The sequence below is a fragment of the Thermobia domestica genome, chromosome 18 (assembly GCF_964235325.1).
Source record: "Thermobia domestica chromosome 18, izTheDome1.hap1.1, whole genome shotgun sequence".
NCBI classification, from domain to species: domain Eukaryota; kingdom Metazoa; phylum Arthropoda; class Insecta; order Zygentoma; family Lepismatidae; genus Thermobia; species Thermobia domestica.
The window spans coordinates 142,917,033-142,937,223 of record NC_137471.1 but is presented as its reverse complement, the minus strand read 5'-3'; the positions used below and the strand labels follow the sequence as shown (position 1 = coordinate 142,937,223).

The following is a 20,191-nucleotide window of genomic DNA, read 5'->3' as shown; positions in this document are numbered from 1 at the left end:
CTTCAGCGTTATTTGGCCTTGGGCGTTTGGTTATTAACTTCCACTCACTGCCACTTGTTTCCTGCTGTAATGTGAAAGATGGCACTTCCCTGAGCTTGACATCCACGTTTTCGGAATCGCCTTGTACCTTGTTTTGAACATCGGGTGTTGAGCTGTTTATCACTTCAGCAAATGTTTTGGGTTTATTGTTAGTTGATAGTAATTCATTCAACTTAATATTCTTCTAATTAACAAAAAATTGGCTACTTACCAATGAATCCTTCCTTAAAAAATTTAAAGATTTTGATGTTTCGGAACTCTCAGCTGGTTCCTTCCTCAGTGGCAATGTAAAAAGGATTAAAATGGAAAGGAGATAAAAGGAGTAAAACCAGAAATACATACCACTATATAAAAGTAACTTACAAAAAAGATCCTGATGAACAGAGCAGAGTGAAAACACCGCGTTCTTTTTATTCAGTTCATTCCTCTTTTTTTTAACTCTGCTCTGTTCATCTCAGGATCTTTTTTGTACGTTACTCTCTCTCTCTCTCTCTAATATATATATATATATATATATATATATATATATATAAATCTCCCCTTGGTGTTAATCTTTCCTTGTTTGAGAACCCACGTTTGTTGACATGGCGAAATGATACGATGTGAAACTGAAAAATTCATGTATTCTCATCTTGTATTAATGTGTATGTCCTTCGATTTTACAGGAGATGAGGTATGCGTTGAGCTGAACAAGGAACAGTCGGAAGTAGAGAAAGTAAATATAAGTCAGAAGCAGTGGAATAATAAACCAGAATGCGATAGGATAAGAAGTCTAGCAAAATTTGAAACGTGGCATAAGAACAAGGGAATTCATCTAGAGGAGTTAAATAAATTGGTAGGTATTATTGGAGCGAACTTCTGTTATTTCACTCAACATGTATATTTGTGTGTCTGTCATGTTTGTCTGACCCATAATAGCGTTTCTAAATTTATCCGATTTACACTTGATGTGTTTGGTTGTAAGCTTAGGAGACAAACTTACTTTCCTTTGTTCCAATCCGCCAAGAGAAATGGAGTGGTACAAGGTGTATACCAAAAGTATGGGAGATGGACAAAAATATGGAAACACCTGGTATAAAAGAGTTAGCCATTTCGAACACGATTTGCGTCTGAATGGTAGGGTTGCTGAGGTCACCGGCATATCATGTGAGGTATACAACCGGGCCAATCGAAAAGATGGGCCAGTTACAGCTCAGTGACCGGTCTGCACTGGTTGTCGTGAATTATGTCTGAGCTGACAGTGTTTGAAAGAGGGCAAATTGTGGGTGCGCGTATAGTGGGAGCTTCCGTGACGGAAGCAGAAATGTTTCGTGTATCAAGAGGCACAATCTCATGACAAGATCATGACTTCCTACGAGTGTTCCGGAAAAAACGCATCAGCGAAGCACCAGTGTGCACGCAAGCGTATGTTGCATGACAGAAACAGACACACATTGGGTAGGATTGTGAACAAACAGAAGATCACCACGGCACCAAAAGTCACACCTGGGCTGAATGCAGTGCTTACAAACGCTGTTAGCGTCAAAACAGTAAGAAGAGAAGCCCATAAGCAGGGTATTTATGGCAGATCTGCAACTCTCAAACCACATGTGACTGTTGACCATACTGCCATACAGAGACAGTGTTGCAGCGCCCATAAAACTGGACAATGGAGCAGTGGAAGACTTGTCATCTGGTCGGATGAGTCTTCCTTTACATTGTTTCCAATTGCTGACCGAATTTAGTGTGGAGAACGCTAGCACTAGCGTACGATACAAACTGTCTGTTATCAAGAGTGAAGCATGGCGGTGGTTCAGTGATGATTAGGGCAGCTATATCCTGGCATTCTGCCGAACCCATCATCACCCTGCATGGACATGTTACTGCAAGGACTACGTATCTTACGGATTTGAGTGACCAGCTGCATCCCGTGGTGCAAACTTTGTTCCCAGATGGTAATGCCGTGTTTCAAGATAACAAGAGCCCCTGTTCATACAGCTCACATCGTCCAGGTCTGGTTTGATGAGCACAAAGATGAGTGTCACATCTGCAATGGCCTCCATAATCTCTAGACCTCATATCATTGAGTCCTTGTGGTTAGTTTTAGAGACCAAGATTCGAGCCCGCTACCCACCACCGTCATCTGTACAATAACTTAGAGCTGCTTTGACGGAAGGGTGGTACAGTCCGCAGCAAAAAACCTGCAACATGAGCATGTAAGTTTATTGTGAAACTACACCTAATAGCGCAGGGAATCAACATAACGCTAAGTGGCACGAATCACGCCAGGAAAAACCTCGACGTCCTCAACTGCACACTTATTTTGGAGCAAAAGACTTCGTCGTTTCACAATCAACTTACATGGTCATGTTGCAGGTTTTTTTGTTCCGGACTGTACAACATCCCTTTGACAACCATACGCGACTTATATTTATCCATTCCCGTCGACTGCAGGCCGTTCTGCATGTCAAAGGTGGCCCAACTCGCTGTTAATGAAGGTAATGTGCAATTTTTCAAGTGTTTCCATATTTTGGTCCATTCTCTATATGTTTCGTTTCGGTCTCATTTCCAAAACGTGGAAATAACTAATCTGTCTCTAGTTTTCAACAACTCTTCCTCTTTGTTGATACACAGTTGCCATCGCTACTTTTTTGTAGCAGTGGCATAGTCATTTCTGGGCGTATGTTTCAGATACTGGAAAATAGCATATCCTAGGGATGATCTGCTAAAATGGCACCCACCAAGTGAATATTTGACGTTTGGGAACAACCAGAAGTCACTCTAGGCTAAATCTGGTGAATAGGGTGGGTGTGCCAGAAGTTCAATGTCGTTATCAGTCAAGAATGAGGTTACAACATTAGTACAGGCATCCATGTGGAGGATGAAATTGCTATCTACCATTTTTGGTCGTTTCTCAGTCAGTTTTGGTAAAAATTCTGTATCCAAAAGTGTACGAAAATACTCGTCCCTAATCGTATGCCCTTTCAAACAAGGCGGGACAAAAGCTTCCTTGTGGCTAAGCGGTTAGCGTACGCGTCTTTGGCGTAGGAGACCCGGGTTCGATTCCCGGCGGGAGCTCATATGATTCGGATTCCACGTAAATCAATAGGCCCACGTCTCACATAGCTTCGTAAAATCAAACCAGTCAATCAACAAGGTGGAACAGTATCACTCCTTAGGAAAACCAGAAGATAGGGTATAGCACACTTTCTCATTGGGTGCCATTTGACGAAATTTACGGAAGGGGTCTCTTTTTCCACTGCATTAACCACCTTTTTGTTTCTGGAATAATGGAATCTGGTTCATCCGTTGTCACAACACTTTCCAAGAAATTATGACCCTCTCTTCTGAAACATGTCAAATTTGCAACACTTGATCGATCGAATCCTTGTCTTTTTCTGATCGTCATTAAGCATTCGTGGAACCCATCGAGAAGAAACTTTTGTTACACTCATTTCGTTTCTAATTATTTGTTCTGTTGTTCCCATTGTTAGTCCCGATGTATCACAAATCTCCTGCGTTGTGACACGCCTATCTTCCATGATGAAACTTTCAACACGGGCAATGTTAATATTAGTTGACGCTGTTTTTGGACATTCAAGACATCTGCCCACCTTTCACATTCGTTCGCTTTTCTGTAAACTCACGCAACCTACTTCCTAACAATGTTTTCTGCAAGAACACTTATCACCGCACACACCCTCCACATCCGTCTCCAATGTTGTACATATACTACAAATAAATAAAGACATTATTTTCGGATTGACCCTCGTATTTGTTACGAATAATATACTTCCAAATAAAAACTCGTAATGATGTGGTCCGAACTTCAGTTTTGTATATGTTGTTGATGGTACATATACTAATAAAAACACAGCGGCCCAGTGTAGTCATTAACGTTTGGACCTTCGCAACGGGGCCAGGTTCTATTCCCAGTGAAGACACTGTTGAAAACTGTATAGAAACTTTTCCAGAGCAGCCACTCTCAGTGAGATTTCTCTTAAGTTTTCACTATCTACATCAGGTAAGTGTTGACCTAACATGTTGGTCCTAGGCTGCGTCTTGTCTTTCTTCCCCAAGTAGCCAGGTAGTGTGATTGCCGAAGGATATGCGTGACTCCTCATACGTGACAGGCGTAGATAAATCAAAGGTGCCTGAAATATAATTCCTAATATAACCTAACATGCGAAAACGAATTTGATAACATACAGTAGACATCGTCTGATTTATAGGAAGTTGGCACCACTGAATAGTGCTTGTAGAGGGTTTTCGTTAGAAGGTTCCAGAACAGCTGCCACAGTAGAGGACGGACTGCTAGTAGTTTGAAGGTCGTCGGACAACATGAATTAGTTGCATATACGAATCTCTTATGAATAAATCGCAGTCTGTATATGCAATAGAAATGGACAAAACCGGTTCGGTCAAAACCGAATTTTGATAGAAATTCGAGCTAGTTTTCAGAAACTGATTTCGATTTTTCTAAAAACTGAAAAACCAGTTTTTGTGGTTATTACTAATACTTGTATGGAGTGTCAGGACTGTGCCAGGAATGCCTAATGTCATTAGGTGATTTCGAACGTTGGCGTATAGAATGGCGCTGGGAGAGACCGGATGGTCGTTCTTCGGAAGCGCTGCTTGCGTGGGTCGTCACTTCCGATGGTGTATGCGATTTAAAGGAGATAGTTCTCAGAACAGAAAAACCAGAAAACACCTAGCCAGAAGGATCATTAGGGCCACCCCAACTTACAGAATGGCGACTTCCAATGCATTAGTGCCTCCATGGCGCTTCTTAAATGCATAACACGCATTCATATATCCCCTGAAATGAGGCAGTGACGGAGCATACAACGCGACAATTTGGATCTAGATACATGTGTTGACCATTTCGAATACCTTCTAGTGGAAGAATTCATAACTAATCTTTAAGGGTTAGGAGGTCCCAGATTAAAAGCACCTCAAAATGGAGCAGTATGTGAAACGGAACGTATGTTATTTAGACCAAGAGATAATACACTTTTATTTACCCCAAGTTTACCATAAGCTTTGTTATGTGCTCAAGGTTACCCATAACCTACAGACTTCAGAAAGGCTTTTCTTAATGGTGGTGAGTGGTGGAGGTCAGAGTAATAAAGTCATCAACATGGCTGCCGCTGGAATTCATAGCACATTTTTTTTTTTTTTTTTTTTTTTTTTTTTTTTTTTTTTAATGAGGATAACTTTCCACTCAATGAAGTGGAAACTTCGTTCATGTTTCAAATTGAAGGTAATAAACGTGTCTAAAATTTGATACCATTGCTGTTCATTTTCATTGCCGCCATCTTTAAATATGACGCATGATTTGCTCAAAATTTAGTTTCATTCGTGTTATTGTAAACATTTATTGATAAGTAACTATGAAACCATTATAGATATGAATAAACGATGTGAAACAAACGTGATAGAGCATAATTTGAGCTTTCCAACGATATCCATTTTATTACTATATCTTAAAAATTAAATGAGTAATTTGATTCTATGTAGGGGCCGCGGTGGCTCAGTGGTAGAGCGTTCACCTCTGGTGCTTGGGGTCCCGGGTTCGATCCCAGTCCCCGCCAAGTGAAATTTGTGGTGGACAAACACCGTGTGCGTGGGTTTTCTCGGGGTTCTCCCGTTTCCTCCCACTCCCTTCATTCCACCATTTCATTCATCCCTCATCATCACCGTCTCCTTTAGCCTAACCGGCATAATCGTGGAACGTAAAACTCAAAGATTTCATTTCATTTCATTGATTCTATGTATCATATGGTGGTGTATTCTTGACCTCTTAATATTATGCAAAACAAAACGCGTAAACCAGTTTTATTTCTTCTAAGTTTACCATAAGTTTGTGTAGTGTTTAGAGCAGTTAAGTGTTTAAGATTTCACATAGTCTATAGTCTTGAGAAAGGTTTCTCTCAAGGTTGGTGAGTGTGGGGATCTTGAATGAAAATAAACGGCAATGGTATCAAATTTTAGACATGTTTATTACCTTCAATTTGATACATGAACGAAGTTTCTACCTTCATTGAGTGGAAAGTTATGAATTCCAGTGGCAGCCATGTTGATGACGTCATTATTCTAATCCCCACCACTCACCAACATTAAGAAAATTCTTTCTGAAGGCTAGGTTATGGGTAATCTTAAGTACACAACTAAGTTTATGGTGAACAGGGGTAAATAAAATGTGTTCTATCTCTTGGTCTAATTTCTTCACTTGGTCAATTATTATCTCATTTGCATTGTGTGCTGCGTAATGTGCTTATTATACATCGTCATAGTGGATCGTACCTACTTACATAAAAAAATAAATGAAGCAACATATGATATCCACTTGAATAATTTGTAGAACAAGGTTTGTTGAAGTGAATAAATTTTTAGTAATGGTTATCTTCTTTGGTGATGTCTCTGTGTTTAAATCTACTCAAAACGAAAATAATAATAACATGTAGTGAAGTCATGCTGTTAATATAGGATCATAGGCAAGTTGTAAATACTGTAGTTGGCTCTTCTGGCTATATTGAAACATTGTGTACTAGTTCTTTGAGGCAATTAGAGGTAATTATCAGACCAGTTTCCATGAACATTATGTTTTTGACCATAAACATTTGATTAATTTAAACCCATTTATCATGTGTGCCATATTTTGAAACTTTTTTTTTCAATACTGTTTAAACTAAATCCTATAAGGTTGGTTGTGTAATAGAGTTAATGTAGTTTTCCCTAATTTGTTAACTGATGCAAACAGGTCCTCTCGGGTTAGCAGGCAGGTAAATACTGTTGTATCTTGCAACGTTTCGAGAGCTGACATAGTTCTCATCTTCAGGCAAATATGATGGGGCAATAGAGTGTATGGAATATATACTTCATATATGTGTGATTGGACTCTTCAGATTGGTGGTTGAAATGACGGAATATGATTGGTATCCATGTTTAACTCAGCCGAAATCCTGTCTCTCTGTTAAGGTTCGTTTTTTCTTCGGTGATTGCAACAGCTTCTTTCATCCTTCTATCCCAAACTCTTGAGCATTTTGCTATTATTTTAGCATCTGTGAATAAAATTTTACGTTTCTGATTGATGTTATGCGCGGCCAGCCTGAAATTTTCTGAGTGGTTTAATTTGATGTAACTGTTGTGTTCTTTGCATCTGACTTCAATGGCCCGCCCTGTTTGTCAAATGTACACCGTGCCACATTCACATGTGATACGATAAACCCCAGGTGTTCGAAGGCCCAGATCGTCTTTGGCTGGTCGCAGTAACTTAGTTTTACTGGAGGTTTATGTATCGTTCTGATGTTGAACCAGGCGAATAGTCTGCTAAGCTTTTCAGAAGTGTTGCCGGTGTATGGGAGACAGATTATGTTATTCTGTTCTTCATTTGTAGATTTTTCTGTACTTTTTCCTTGTTGTTAATTCCCTTTGCTCTGGCTCTTTTCAGGGCCATATTTATATCTTTCATTGAGTATCCATTCTACCGTATGGTGGTACGAAGGTGATCAATCCTTGTCGGAAATGGAGAATGCTCTATGTGCTAAGGCGTTAAGAACTCCTAGCCGTTGAGCTTTATGATGGAAACTGTTGGCGTTCAGATATAAATCTGTATGTGTTGGTTTCGTATATACACTATGGCCTAGGCTGCCATCCGGTCTTCTGCATACCATGATGTCAAGAAATGGGAGACGACCTTCTTGTTCAACTTCCATCATAAATTTAATATTCGGATGCTGGTTGTTGAGAACCTGCAGGAATTCCTGTAAGGCGCTGCATCCATGTGTTCAGATAGTGAAGATATCATCAACATATCTATAGAAATATGTGGGTACAAGTGGTGCTTTCTTCAGGGCTTCATGTTCAAAGTGCTTCATTTTAAAATTGTCTATTGCGGGTGAGAGTGGAGAACCCATGGCGACGCCGTCTGTTTATTCAAAGTACCGTACTGACCACGATATAGAAAGAAAGTTAAAGTGAGAACATGCGGAAAGAGATCCAATATCAAGTAATTCACAAGGAGGAGTATTGTGTCCTTGATCGGAATTCTGGTAAACAATGAAACCACGTCGAAGCTAACCATAATGTGTTTGCTAATCTGTCCCAGAATCTTCCGACTGTGATTCCATGTTAAGTATGTATTGTAATGAAACTATGACATGAGTTGAGAAAAAAAAAGTTAGCTCAACATATTGCAAAAAGGAATATATCAAAAAGTTTTTTTGTCAAATGACTAACATTGTTTTCTAGTAATTATATGTAAAAAAAAAATGTATGTGTACTTAAATTTTGGATAAACAGTCACACTTATCGTGGACTAATGAGGTTCTCCGACAGTCACGTAGCGTAAAAAGTAATTAAGTGAACAAACAAGGCTGTTATGGAGAACCTCAGGGTCTGAATGACGAAATTTATACCATATAAAAAGATAAGGGAGAGGTCCAAGTTTCATCTCAGCAACCAACCAGCATCTGCACAACATGGGTGGAAAATTAACATTTATACCGTAGGTTGTATTTTTCATTAGTACCAAAAACGCTGTCATTTATATAAGGCTCCAAGCTTGTCGAATTGGTCTCCTGCGAAAGAGCATAAATTGAATTTGTATTTTGGTCTTTAATTCATGTAAAATAAAGTCTTGCTTGTTGTAGAAGAAAATTATTAATCTATTAATTGACATCTGACAGGCAAGAGATCCCTATCTACCTTAATATTTAAACAGTATAGAAGGTCACACTTCTATATGAGTGCACAACGATCAGTTGTTGAAGGAAAGTCTATATTCTGCGTACATTTGGAACGATACCTTCTTATTGATGATAGTGTTGGAAAAGACAGGAGTATGTCGAAGCGAATGAGGGCGGTAGCATTTAGCAATCGGGAACAATGACGGATATGTGTATGTATCTAGGCTTAAAAAGTCCAGCTCAATGTTTGCACTCACCGTACAGCACCCATATCTAACAAAGCTCACTAAATCCATTCTAATAGGGGATCATTAAGCTACAATCCTGCTCCCCTTTAATCTTCATTCAGGCGAGTGCATCGCACATCCGTGACATCGTATTATGTTCTTCGACCATGTGGACACTTTGTGAAACCTTACAGGCTGGACGTAAAGTCTCTTCGTGATAATAAACATTAATAATAAGAAAACAAAGAATGATAGAAGATGCAGTTTGAAAACATCGCTTGTAAGATACTTCAAGAATTTGCCACAGCCTGTGCTGCCATTTACTGCAGGTGACCGCAGCGCGGCAGTCATTTGTTTCAAAATGGCGTCAGCACATCAGAGAGTATGGACAGCAGCTACCAGATGTCAAGAGCATAAAGAATAGTATGGACGGACATCCTCCACCCTGGAATACTGATATTCGTTCATTTCTCGATTAAACTTTCCTGGCCGATGTCCGGGAGAAATGGCGCAATACCATGGCCCTCACGATCCCCAGACATAACCTCCCCTTGACTTCTTCATGTGGAGTTATGTGAAAGAGAGAGTTGACGCAACATCTATCCGTGATATTGTAACACTCAAAAACAGGATAATAGTCGCAATAGACACAGTGACTCTAGAAGAGTTGAGTAATACATAGATGGAAGTTGAGTAATGCATGGATATTTTGAGGGCAACTAATGAGCACATGTGGAACTTCTCTAAATCAGATTTAAAAAAAAAAAAAAAAAAACTTTTCGAGTTTTCCCATTATTTGCCGCAAACCGCATGCTTCTATCATTCTTAGTTTTCGTGTTATTAATGTTTGTTATTAGGGAGAGACTTTATGCCCACCCTGTACTTCAACGGGGTCATTCGCGTACTGGTACCGATACTGCTAGGGCAACTCAGTATGCTTTACTTGGTGTAGATCTTCTACCTCTTGGGGAGAAAAATGACATATTAGTTTCAAGAAACTAAAGATGATGTCAAAGGGTAGAACAAGAATTTTAGGAATGATTCAAAAAATGGATCAAAAGATTCCGATCTTGGCCAAAAATTTTAGTAATGATCCAAAAATGCATCAAGAGATTGCGATCTTGGCCAATAATTATTTTTTGGATCAGAGGCTACAAAAGTTTGGAACGGCAACTAAATCGAGCTTTCGTATTTTTTACGGAATAAGCACATCATACTGAGTAAATTGTTGGGTTTGGTTTGGCTACACTATATGTAGTTCTCAAAATATGGGGGGTACAAGAATATGTTTGATTGTATGAAAGATATTGAATTTTGTGGATCAGAGGCCACAAAATTTTTGAACGGCACCTAAATAAAGTTTTCGTATTTTTTACGGAATAAGCACATCATACTGAGTAAATTGTTAGTTTTGTTTTGACAGGATGTCTATCGGTCACGAAAAAATCACGAAATCAGAAAACGGTCATAAAAGTAAAGAAAAAGTCACTAAATTTAGCTTTTGGGTCACGATTTTTGTTTGTTTGTTTGTTCAAATATAAGTACAGACTAGAAAATTTGGTTCTATAAAACGTCAAAATTCACCACCAAAAATGTCTGTGGTCGGTTTTAGACGCTTCCAAAGCATGCTTCTATCGCAAGTATGAAAATTCGGCCCAATTCGCACCCAAATTTGCTCTTGAGAATGTTACAAAATTTTATGGTTTGGTAAAGAAAAGGTCACGAAATTTCATTTTAGAATGTTAGTAGACACCCTGTTTGACTACACTATATGTAGTTCTCCAGATATAAGGCGTACAAGAAAATGTTCGATTGTATGAAATATATTGAATTTTAAGGTTCAGGGGCCACAAAATTTTTGAATGGTCCGTAAACCGAGTTTTCGTACTTTTTGCGGAATCAGCACATCATACTGAGTAAATTGTTGGTTTTGGTTTGGCTACACTATATGTAGTTTTCGAGATATAAGGCCTACAAGAAAATTTTTGCCTAAAATATATTAGATCTTTTGATCCAAAAAGAGGAAGAAGGCAAAAAGATACAGATTTTGTCAGATAACTCGAGAAGGATGTTAGGTAGTGCGGAAAGTGCTGTGTTGTTTATGGCATACATTAAGAGGCCCCATCACGGCGAAATTAAAATACAGCTAATTTTACAGTAATTATGTGATATTTTCAAATAGATAAAAGATAATCGAAAAGTGAAACAAGAGTTCGCTAGACAATATTATTTTTCATGAGGTATCGTTATCACGAGTAACCTACTAGCTTTCAGTTTGCAGCCATTTATAAACGAGAAAATAAATGCCGATTTTCTAAATGGTTGGAAATCGAAAACAGATAAGTGAGTCGTGATAATGGTATCTCATGTAAAATAATGTTGTCTAGCGAACTATTGTTCCACATTTCGATTTATCTTTTATCTATTTGAAGATACAACATAATTATTGTAAAATTAGTTGTATTTTAATTTCGCAGTGATTACGCCTCTGAAGTTGTCAGGTGAATAGTCGGTTCATGAATAGTAAAATGGATTTCTTATAAATGAATTAAAGAAGATACTGCACATGTGTTGAAAATAATTACTTTCGGACAGGAAAATAGAACATCTGTTTGCAAGTAGTTTCGGGTGACAGAAATAAAATTTTAGTGTATGGGCTGGTTATTAAATATGTGAGGGAATAGGTAATATTTTAATTTAACACTATCTTGGCCTGCTAGGTCTGTGAATCTGATGCTTATCTATCGAGACAGTTATAGCAAAATCTACAGTGAGCATGGACTATGAGACATACATTCAGCATCTACGCGACAAGGTGTCCCAACAGCTTGTTTCTTCGTTCAAAATAGCAACGTATGCTATTAAGGTAAATATGTATCATGTATTTTTGAACACCTTTATAAAATGTGTTCCATGAGCGCTACGTAACCAGGCTCGTAGGTATCACTAGCATCACCTTCTACGAATATGTCAAGAGCCAAGTTTGTGGTTTTTCACAAGGTGTTTTTAAACAGAAACTTCTCTAAATGTCATAGCTATTTAACAGAACATGTTTATTTAGAAATACATACACAACATTACTTCGAATTACATTTAGATGCCTTCTGCGCTGAAGACCCGTGCTTGGTTGTCAGTTGCAGTTCATATAATTTGCATTCCATGGTAAGCGGTAGGGGCACGTCTCGTACAGCATAATCGTTGAAAAGGAGTTTTGAAAGCCCTCCCCGCTGGTCCTGTGGCTAGCAGTCCTGGGTTTGATTCCAGATGGGAGAGACTTGAAAAAATTAAACCTTGTACGGTGGGTTAGATTCCATATGAAATTGTAGATCCACGTCTCATATAGCCACGGTGCTGATAGAGACGCTAAACTCGAAGGAACCACCCAAATAAGGGGTGTTAAACTTCATATCAGCAACGTGTAGACCCTTAATCCCAATAAATGTGTTGTAATCACCGCATGGTTTTACGATAGTGTACTACGTACCACGTGAATTTACTACAAACAGCAGACGACGGACCTCTGGCTCCTCATACGAAGCACATGATGGCATCAGAGCAGCAGGGCCATCACCATCCTGGAGGCCTATAAATTCGGCAGCAACCAGCGGACCAGTACCAGTTCTCTGGTGTCCTTCCTAGTGCTTGCTTCGGAGCATTGGGATAACCCCAAAGCCTCTAATTTGGCACGTGACTCTGGGCTACTCCTTTCTTCCTGCCCTAGCCTGCTACGGGGTCTGTTGGGAATCCTATCACAGTTACTTAGTCTGCTTCGGGACTCCGTGTCTACTACCCCCCATCACTGCTTCCCACGAAGCATTGAGGATTCCCACACCACTCAGCTTAGCCTGCTACAGAACTCTGTAGAGATCCTCTCCTTGGCCTCACGGTCAAGGACTAATTTAGAGGGAAAACAGCTTTGTAGTATTTTGTGTAAATACTGTCATATAGTGATTTTTATAAGTAAAACCGGTAGTGGGAGTCGATTCAAGACCTTGTTTTATTACCAGCTCTTCCTACCAGAAAGTTTTACAGCATAAGTATTTATTTCATTTTATTTTTCAGGCGAATAGGACTTTTGCACGTGACGTGCATGAGGTGTTTCAGTCCATAGAAGACGAGATCTCTGTTAATTCGACCGAAAACGGGGACGAAACCACGGATTGCACTTATCAGTCTAGCTCAGATTCCGATGATGAATGGAGTTACCTGAAACCACGATTTAATAAAGCTAAAACAGGAAACAAGGAAGAATCCGAATTAAGTTTTTCTGAAGGTTAGTTACTTCTCTCAATTTTTTTTATACTGAAGAGTAACTGTTTATTAGTAATTGTGTTGATTATATTTTTGATCATATAAGTGAGTATGATCAAGACCAGTGGTCGCCAAACTTAAGAAGCTTCTAAACTACCAAACTGTTTTTAAATCCTACCAATCACACACACACACACACACACACACACACACACACACACACACACACACACACAAAAATACAACTTTAAAAAAAGAACTTACATTTGTTTATTGTCTATAAACTTACATTTGTAGAAAATAGAAACCAGAGAGTTAACGCGATCTACCGAAAATGTTCCCACCAGTTACTAGTAGCTCGCGATCGACGGTTTGGCGATCACTGATTAAGATTATCACTTGATTATAAGGGAAATGTAACAGTACTCACAGTCAAAAAAAAAAAAAAAAAAAAGAAAAAAAAAAGAAAAAGAAAAGAAAAAAAAAAGCAATTATTGTGGTTGATATACAAATACATACCTTGGCTATTTTTCGACGTAGTCAGCATGAACCTCCAGATATTTCTAGTAGTGTGACACAAACTTCTGTATTCCCTCTTGGTAAAAAATCTTCCGTCTGAGAGTGCACCCTGTCCAGAACTGGTGTCCTGAACACTTCATTGTGTTATGCCCCACTATTGGATCTAACATTTATCAACTTTAATTTAGTTTATTGATTATTTTGAGATAATTAATAGATTCATATGTTCTTAAACAGTGATTCATAACGATTAGTGTTTATTCAATTTCTAAAGTTAGAATTTTATTATTAATTTAATTGGATGTTTTATTATTTATCCGTGCCCAACTTCTATATATTATATTACTTATTTAAACTTCTAATTAATGAAATTATTAAATTGTTCGAAGAAGAAGAAGAAAATGTCAATTTTAAAAGAAAAGAAGGAAAAATGAAATGATTCAAAATTTAAAATAGGATTAATATATGAAAAATGAATGCTCGGAAAATACAGTTGAAATATTGGGAGTTAAGTTAAAATCAGAACTTTTATATCATAACGTAATTATTATTAATACTAGATCTATTCTTAAAGTTTGATATTTAATTTTGATGTAAATAAAGCAAATAATCAATATGTCGAATTAGAAAGTTGTTTCTAGAGGCTTAGATCCTTCTTTTTATTGTAAGTCACCAAACATGACATAATTAAACCTTTACATGTAAATTCCCGTGCAGGTGTAGTTTTGGCGCACTACTAGAAGTAATTGTTGAAAAATTATAATTCTTTCACTAATTTGCTTCCTATTGTCTCCTAAAAGATTTGCGCTGGGCGACATGAAAATATGTCACTTGGCATAGATAAAATTCAAGGGGGCCACCAGAGATAATTGTTGAAAAATTACAATTCTTTTTCGATTTGTGTATAAATACGGTTTCCGGATGTACGGCACAAGAACTACAGTGCAAAAGCACAAACCAACCTGTGCTCGGTGGCCACTAAAAAAAGCACAAATGCTATCTAACCGAGTCACAGTAGGGCGAAACTGGTGGGCCCGCGTGGCAGCTGAGGGGTGTATCCGAAGGAAGCAGGCGTGTCAGCGATGGTGGGTATACGCGTAGGCGAGGGCAGTGAAAAAGAAGTGGATTTTGGCAATATGCGAGTTTCAATAACACTTGTCATAGCTTTACACAAGTAACGTTCCACTTGTAAACATAAAATGCAGCTTCTGTATACTGTGCAGAAATACACTACCGGCGTAAAATAACATCAAATAGAGTCATCTTTCATATGCACTCACTTATTTTATCCACGTAAAGCACTTGTAATGATTTTACACTAGTAACCCTACAGATGTAAACCTGAAATACAGCTGTATTACTTTGTATAAAATTTTGTCGCTTGCAGAAATATGTTTCTTATGAATATATCTTTTCAAACAAAGCATTCAATTTCATCTGTAAGTCTTCCAAAATGTGGTGCGCCAAAACTACATCAGCACCTATATTCCTGTGCTGTACAAATATATGTATGTGCTGGTTTACTTTTGGCGCACCACATTCTGCAAGATTTACTTGTAAAATTCAGTATTTTGCATGAAAAGACACACTGCATGAAGAACAAATTTCTGCAAGCGATAGAATTAAATAGGAAGTAGAATACCTGTATTTTATGTTTACAAGTGTAGGATTACTAGTGTAAAATCCTTACAGGTGCTTTACTACGGATAAAATAACTGAATGCATATGAAAGACGACTGTATTAGAAAATAGTTTCTACCAGCGGTGTATTTCTGCACACTGTACAGCAGTTGTATTTTATGTTTACAAGTGGAGCACTACGAGTATGAAACCATGACATGTGCTATTGAAATCTACACCATTGAAAAAACCCAGAATTCTAATTATTGAACAATTATTTCGAGTGGTACGCCAAAAGTAAACCTGCACATGTTTAAGTACTTCGTAGATGGGATCAGCTTTTCATGGCTTCCTTTTGTAACAGTTACCAATAGCAAGGACCTACTTTCCGGTATATCATCTTCTCTACCTGAGATACGTAATTTGGTCTTGTTATCATATTCCACTACTTAATGAAGGTACCAAATGTTATTATTGAACACTGTGATGTTAATATATGAAATATAATCAATGCTATGTTTAATGAAAATAATTATTATTAATATTAATGAAAATAAGTATGTACACTCATGTCCAAAATTATTATCGTATATCTATAACTGTCTTCTTGTAAGAATATAATTTAAGAATGATTTTGCAGGGTACTTTAAATACTGATACTATATGTATAATCGGAAAATGTATATTTGTGGTAAATTTCATAGGAAAAGAATTATAAATACGAAAATTATAATGAGTAAAATAAAATGTTGCTAAATGGACAAGCAAGTTTTATTTTCGTTTTATTGTTCTTATTTACTGCTCTTTTGACATGAAATTTACCACATACATGTCTTTGCTGATTATACAAATACTAACATTATAAGAAATACCGGGTGAATTCGTTATCAAATTATATTCTTAGAACAACATATTTATAGACATGCGACAATAATTTTGAACATGAGTGTACACTGCGCAGTGGGACATTAATGAAAGAAATATGTATATATAATAAGGTTTGACCTTGGGTAAAGTTTAAAGCAAATAATGATAATGAAATGTATGGTGCCCAGTTAGTATATTCCTCGATAATGACAGGATATCTTCGGAAAACCTTCAAATATTCGTTAACTAACTGAATAGAGATGGTGGATGCTTGTGTGCCGATAAAGCAATTATGTTAATAATGTTCCAAACGAAAATCCTCATATTCATAATGTTAAGGAATGCGTATGTGAATTAAATATTCTGAATTGAAAATTTTGTTCTAAATAAATACAGTAAAATTCCATGACATCCTATGTAAAACATAACGTCAGAATATTGAAGAATTATAAATGTGTATTTATTGTTCTATAATCTTGTAATGGTAATTGCACATAAATGGGTATAATGATTATCTAATATTAAATTTTATTTCGACAGCTTATTAGTACAATTATTTAGTCATAATGTTATGCACGAACAATAAGAAGTCACTGTTGTTCGACCTCCCGTGCTATGTAATGGTTACAAAGCTATATTTGTACTTATTATCTCGACACGTACTTGAATTTTCTGATGTGGTGTTTTCCACGTTTATATAACAACGTGGTGGTTGCCCAGAAATAATTACAAATTTTAGTTAATGGACAAATTCGTTTAGATATTAAAATGAACATTTAAGTGCATGACTCCTAAATATAGAATAACCCAACTGACTTTTCTAGGAGTTCAAGGTTGATTAAGTTTAGCGATTACAAGTTTTTGCGACTTCCAGTCAGGATTGGAAGTGAAAAGCACGAGCAGTTCAAGTGTCGTTGAAATGCTTCGTTGCAAGCCACATTTTGAGGTGAAGAGAAAGAAAAAATCGCTGGGGACAAGGTCGAGACTATAAAGAGAATGATTGAATAGTTCCCAACGAAATCTTTAAATTGTCGTAATAGTAGCGGCAGCTTGTTGCGCGCGGGCGTTGTCATGGATAAGAAGAAGTCGAGAGCGTGGCATTTGTCTCCGCTGGTTTTGAATAGCACTTGCAGATTATTCAGTATTTGGCAATACACGTCTGTTGTAATTGTTTGTCCTGGTTTGCATAAGTATTTCATCCTTTTGGTCCCAAAACACGGTTGTCATGATTTTATGAACTAATGGTGTTTGTTTGAATTTCTTCGCTTTAGAACAGTGTCGCCGTATCATTATCTGTTACTTCGACTTCCTAGTGGCGGACGATATCCAGGTTTCATTCCTCCTCACTATGTGAGAAAAGAGGTCATCACCATCCTTCCTTCAGCGGGCCAAAAAATTACACGCAGCTGTCATTCTTTGCTTTTTGTGAGCATCTGTCAGCATTTTTGGTACCCATCTCCCACACAGTTTGTTATAAGCCAGCTTGTCAGTCACAATTCGATGCATTGTTTCCGCAGACACTTCTGAGAACTCTTTGCCGAGCTCAGTTATTGTGAACCGTTGATTGAATCGCACTTCGTTCGTCCATTTGAACACTAGGCCTTCCGCCACGCTCATCGTCATGGACATTTGAACGCCCTTCTTGGAACTCTTCGCACCATTACCAGATCTTCCATTCACTCATAAGTGTTGGTCATTCGCAGTGAATGTCAGCTGCATTGTCCTTTGGTGCTCAAAAATCATGACAAATCTCACTTCACATTTGGCAGGATTTTGTATTACGGCAGCCATTAAACCTTACTGCTGATGCTACCCATACCGCTACGCCCGGCGCTCCGATCTCTGGTGCATGGGGTCCTTGGTTCAATCTCAGATCGCGCTGGATGAGCTTTGTGGTGGTCAAACACTGTCTGATGGGTTTTGTCGGGACTCTCCCGTTTTCTCCTACTTTCTTCATTCCACCATTTCATTAATTCCCCACCATCACCGTCTCCTTTAGCCTAGCCGGCATAATTGTGGGACGTAAAACTTAAGGATTTCATATAATTTTACTGCTACTCGCATCTACTACAACTGAGCTCGGACGATTCTATCTTTGATGCAAGCACAAAATACTAGACATGCTCCTGCGCATGTTGAACTTCATCAAGGTTGCCAACCCCGCGCAAATAAATTATCGGCACTTTCTTCTGACATGCACCTCGCATATTTAATAGTAGGATGATAAAAGACTCGAAATAAACCATCGTAATAGACCTGTCTTACTACAAGTTTCACCTCGATGTTCTCCATTTCTTTCTGTCCTGTTTTTTTTTCATATGCCTGTGTGTTCTTCCGTTTCTCACAAACCAAGCATTCTGATCTTTCTTCCCCTTTTCCTTTCTGTTATTGCTCTTGAGTAAAATTCCAACGCAGTGTATCCCCCAACCACGTTGTGTTCCTCATTTTTATTGCATCCATTATTATTTTCTCTTTCGCCAGTCTCTTGAATATTTCACCATGTTATTTTCTCGGTCCTTCTCCATAACCATATTTCAAAACACCCTAGATCTTTTACTTCTTTGTGATTACCCATGACTGATAACCATATAAAGTTAAATTTAAAAAATGAAAATCTGTAATATTTTTCCAAGTTTGTTGGTTGTAGGAGGCGGTTTTTGCTGATACAAAGATGAACGAATCCTGTGCCTTCTTGAAGACAGTGAAAAGTATATCTTCAGTGGTTAACAAAAATATACAGGAAACGGGTATTGAAACAGTCTTAGTCTTAGTAATCGATGTGGGACAATGTTATACAAATAACAAAAACTTTCTATTCAGATGTGTTGGATTCTGGTGAAGTGTATCAATCATGGCAGTTGTACAGAAAATTACATAGGAATTACAAAAAGTAACAAACTTGTTACAGTAAAAAGCACGTAACAGACGCGGAATATAGTGATTGTCCAGAAGTTTATCCTAGTATTTAATGGTGATATCATCTACCATAAATTTATTAATGGGTTTAAAAAATCGACTTTGAAAGTTTTTGCATGAAACAGAATAAACAAAAATCAAAGTTGAACATGGGTATTATGAAGTTCCTCGGAAAGTGAGTTCCGATCATTAGATCGTGTTCCGTGAATGCAGTAAATTAAAAAGTATCAATTCCGCAGAGCAAGACATGAGTCACTTTACACAATTAAATGAATGTCAAAACTTGAATTATGAAAACAGCTCCCTCGTGGCTAAGCGGTTAGCGTACGCGCCTTTGGCGTGGGAGACCCGAGTTTGATTCCTGGCGGGAGCTCATGTAGTTCGGATTCCACATTAAACAGTAAGTCCCGTCTCATATAGCCTCGCGGCCGAAAGGGGCGTTAAACTCAAAATCAACCCAACTCAAATTGCGAACACGTGTTTCATTTTCTTTTAAGTGGTAGTTTCTTTGTATTTTAATTTTTACTATTTGACTTGAAAAGTAGCCGTTGATTTTACATTCGTTTTGTTAAATTACTATTGAAAATTATAACAGTGCAGTTTTAAAAAATCCTCGTATAGCGTAATTTTATTATGGAGGGAAAGAGAGTCGTGGCTTAAGATACGTGTATATTTAATATTTTACTTAATAAGAAATGGCATTGTACGGGGGCTGTGGTGCCTCAGTGGTTAACCTCTGGTGCATAGGGTCCTTAGTTCGATCCCAGATCGCGCCAAGTGAACTTTGTAGTGGACAAACACCGTGTGCGTGATTTTTCTCGGGGCTCTCCTGTTTCTCCCCACTTTCTTCATTCAACCATTTCCTTCTTTTCCCATTAACAATCGTCTCCTTTATCCTAACCGGCATAAACGTTGGACGTAAAACTCAAAGATTTCATTTCGTTTGTATTGTACTGGACATGATGTTAAGGTAGAACGCTTACCTCTGCTTCAGTTCCATGCTTTGTAAGCATGAGGTGGACAACATCTTGTTCGTGGTTTTCTCTAGGTTCCCCGTTTCACTCCCATTCTCTTTCCATTAAT

The 20,191-nt window shown here is 37.9% G+C and overlaps 1 protein-coding gene across 5 annotated transcripts in view; it reads left to right on the top strand.

Moving 5' to 3' along the window:
- The window catches only part of LOC145674891 (uncharacterized), a 120,461-nt gene that overhangs the window by 68,585 nt on the left and 31,685 nt on the right, over positions 1–20,191 (top strand). For all 5 annotated transcript variants that reach the window (XM_081745146.1, XM_081745144.1, XM_081745143.1 and 2 more), the window contains exons 3-4: positions 705–874; positions 12,998–13,208. In XM_081745146.1, coding sequence (XP_081601272.1) covers positions 705–874; positions 12,998–13,208 — 381 coding nt within the window. The remainder of the gene's footprint in view (positions 1–704; positions 875–12,997; positions 13,209–20,191) is intronic.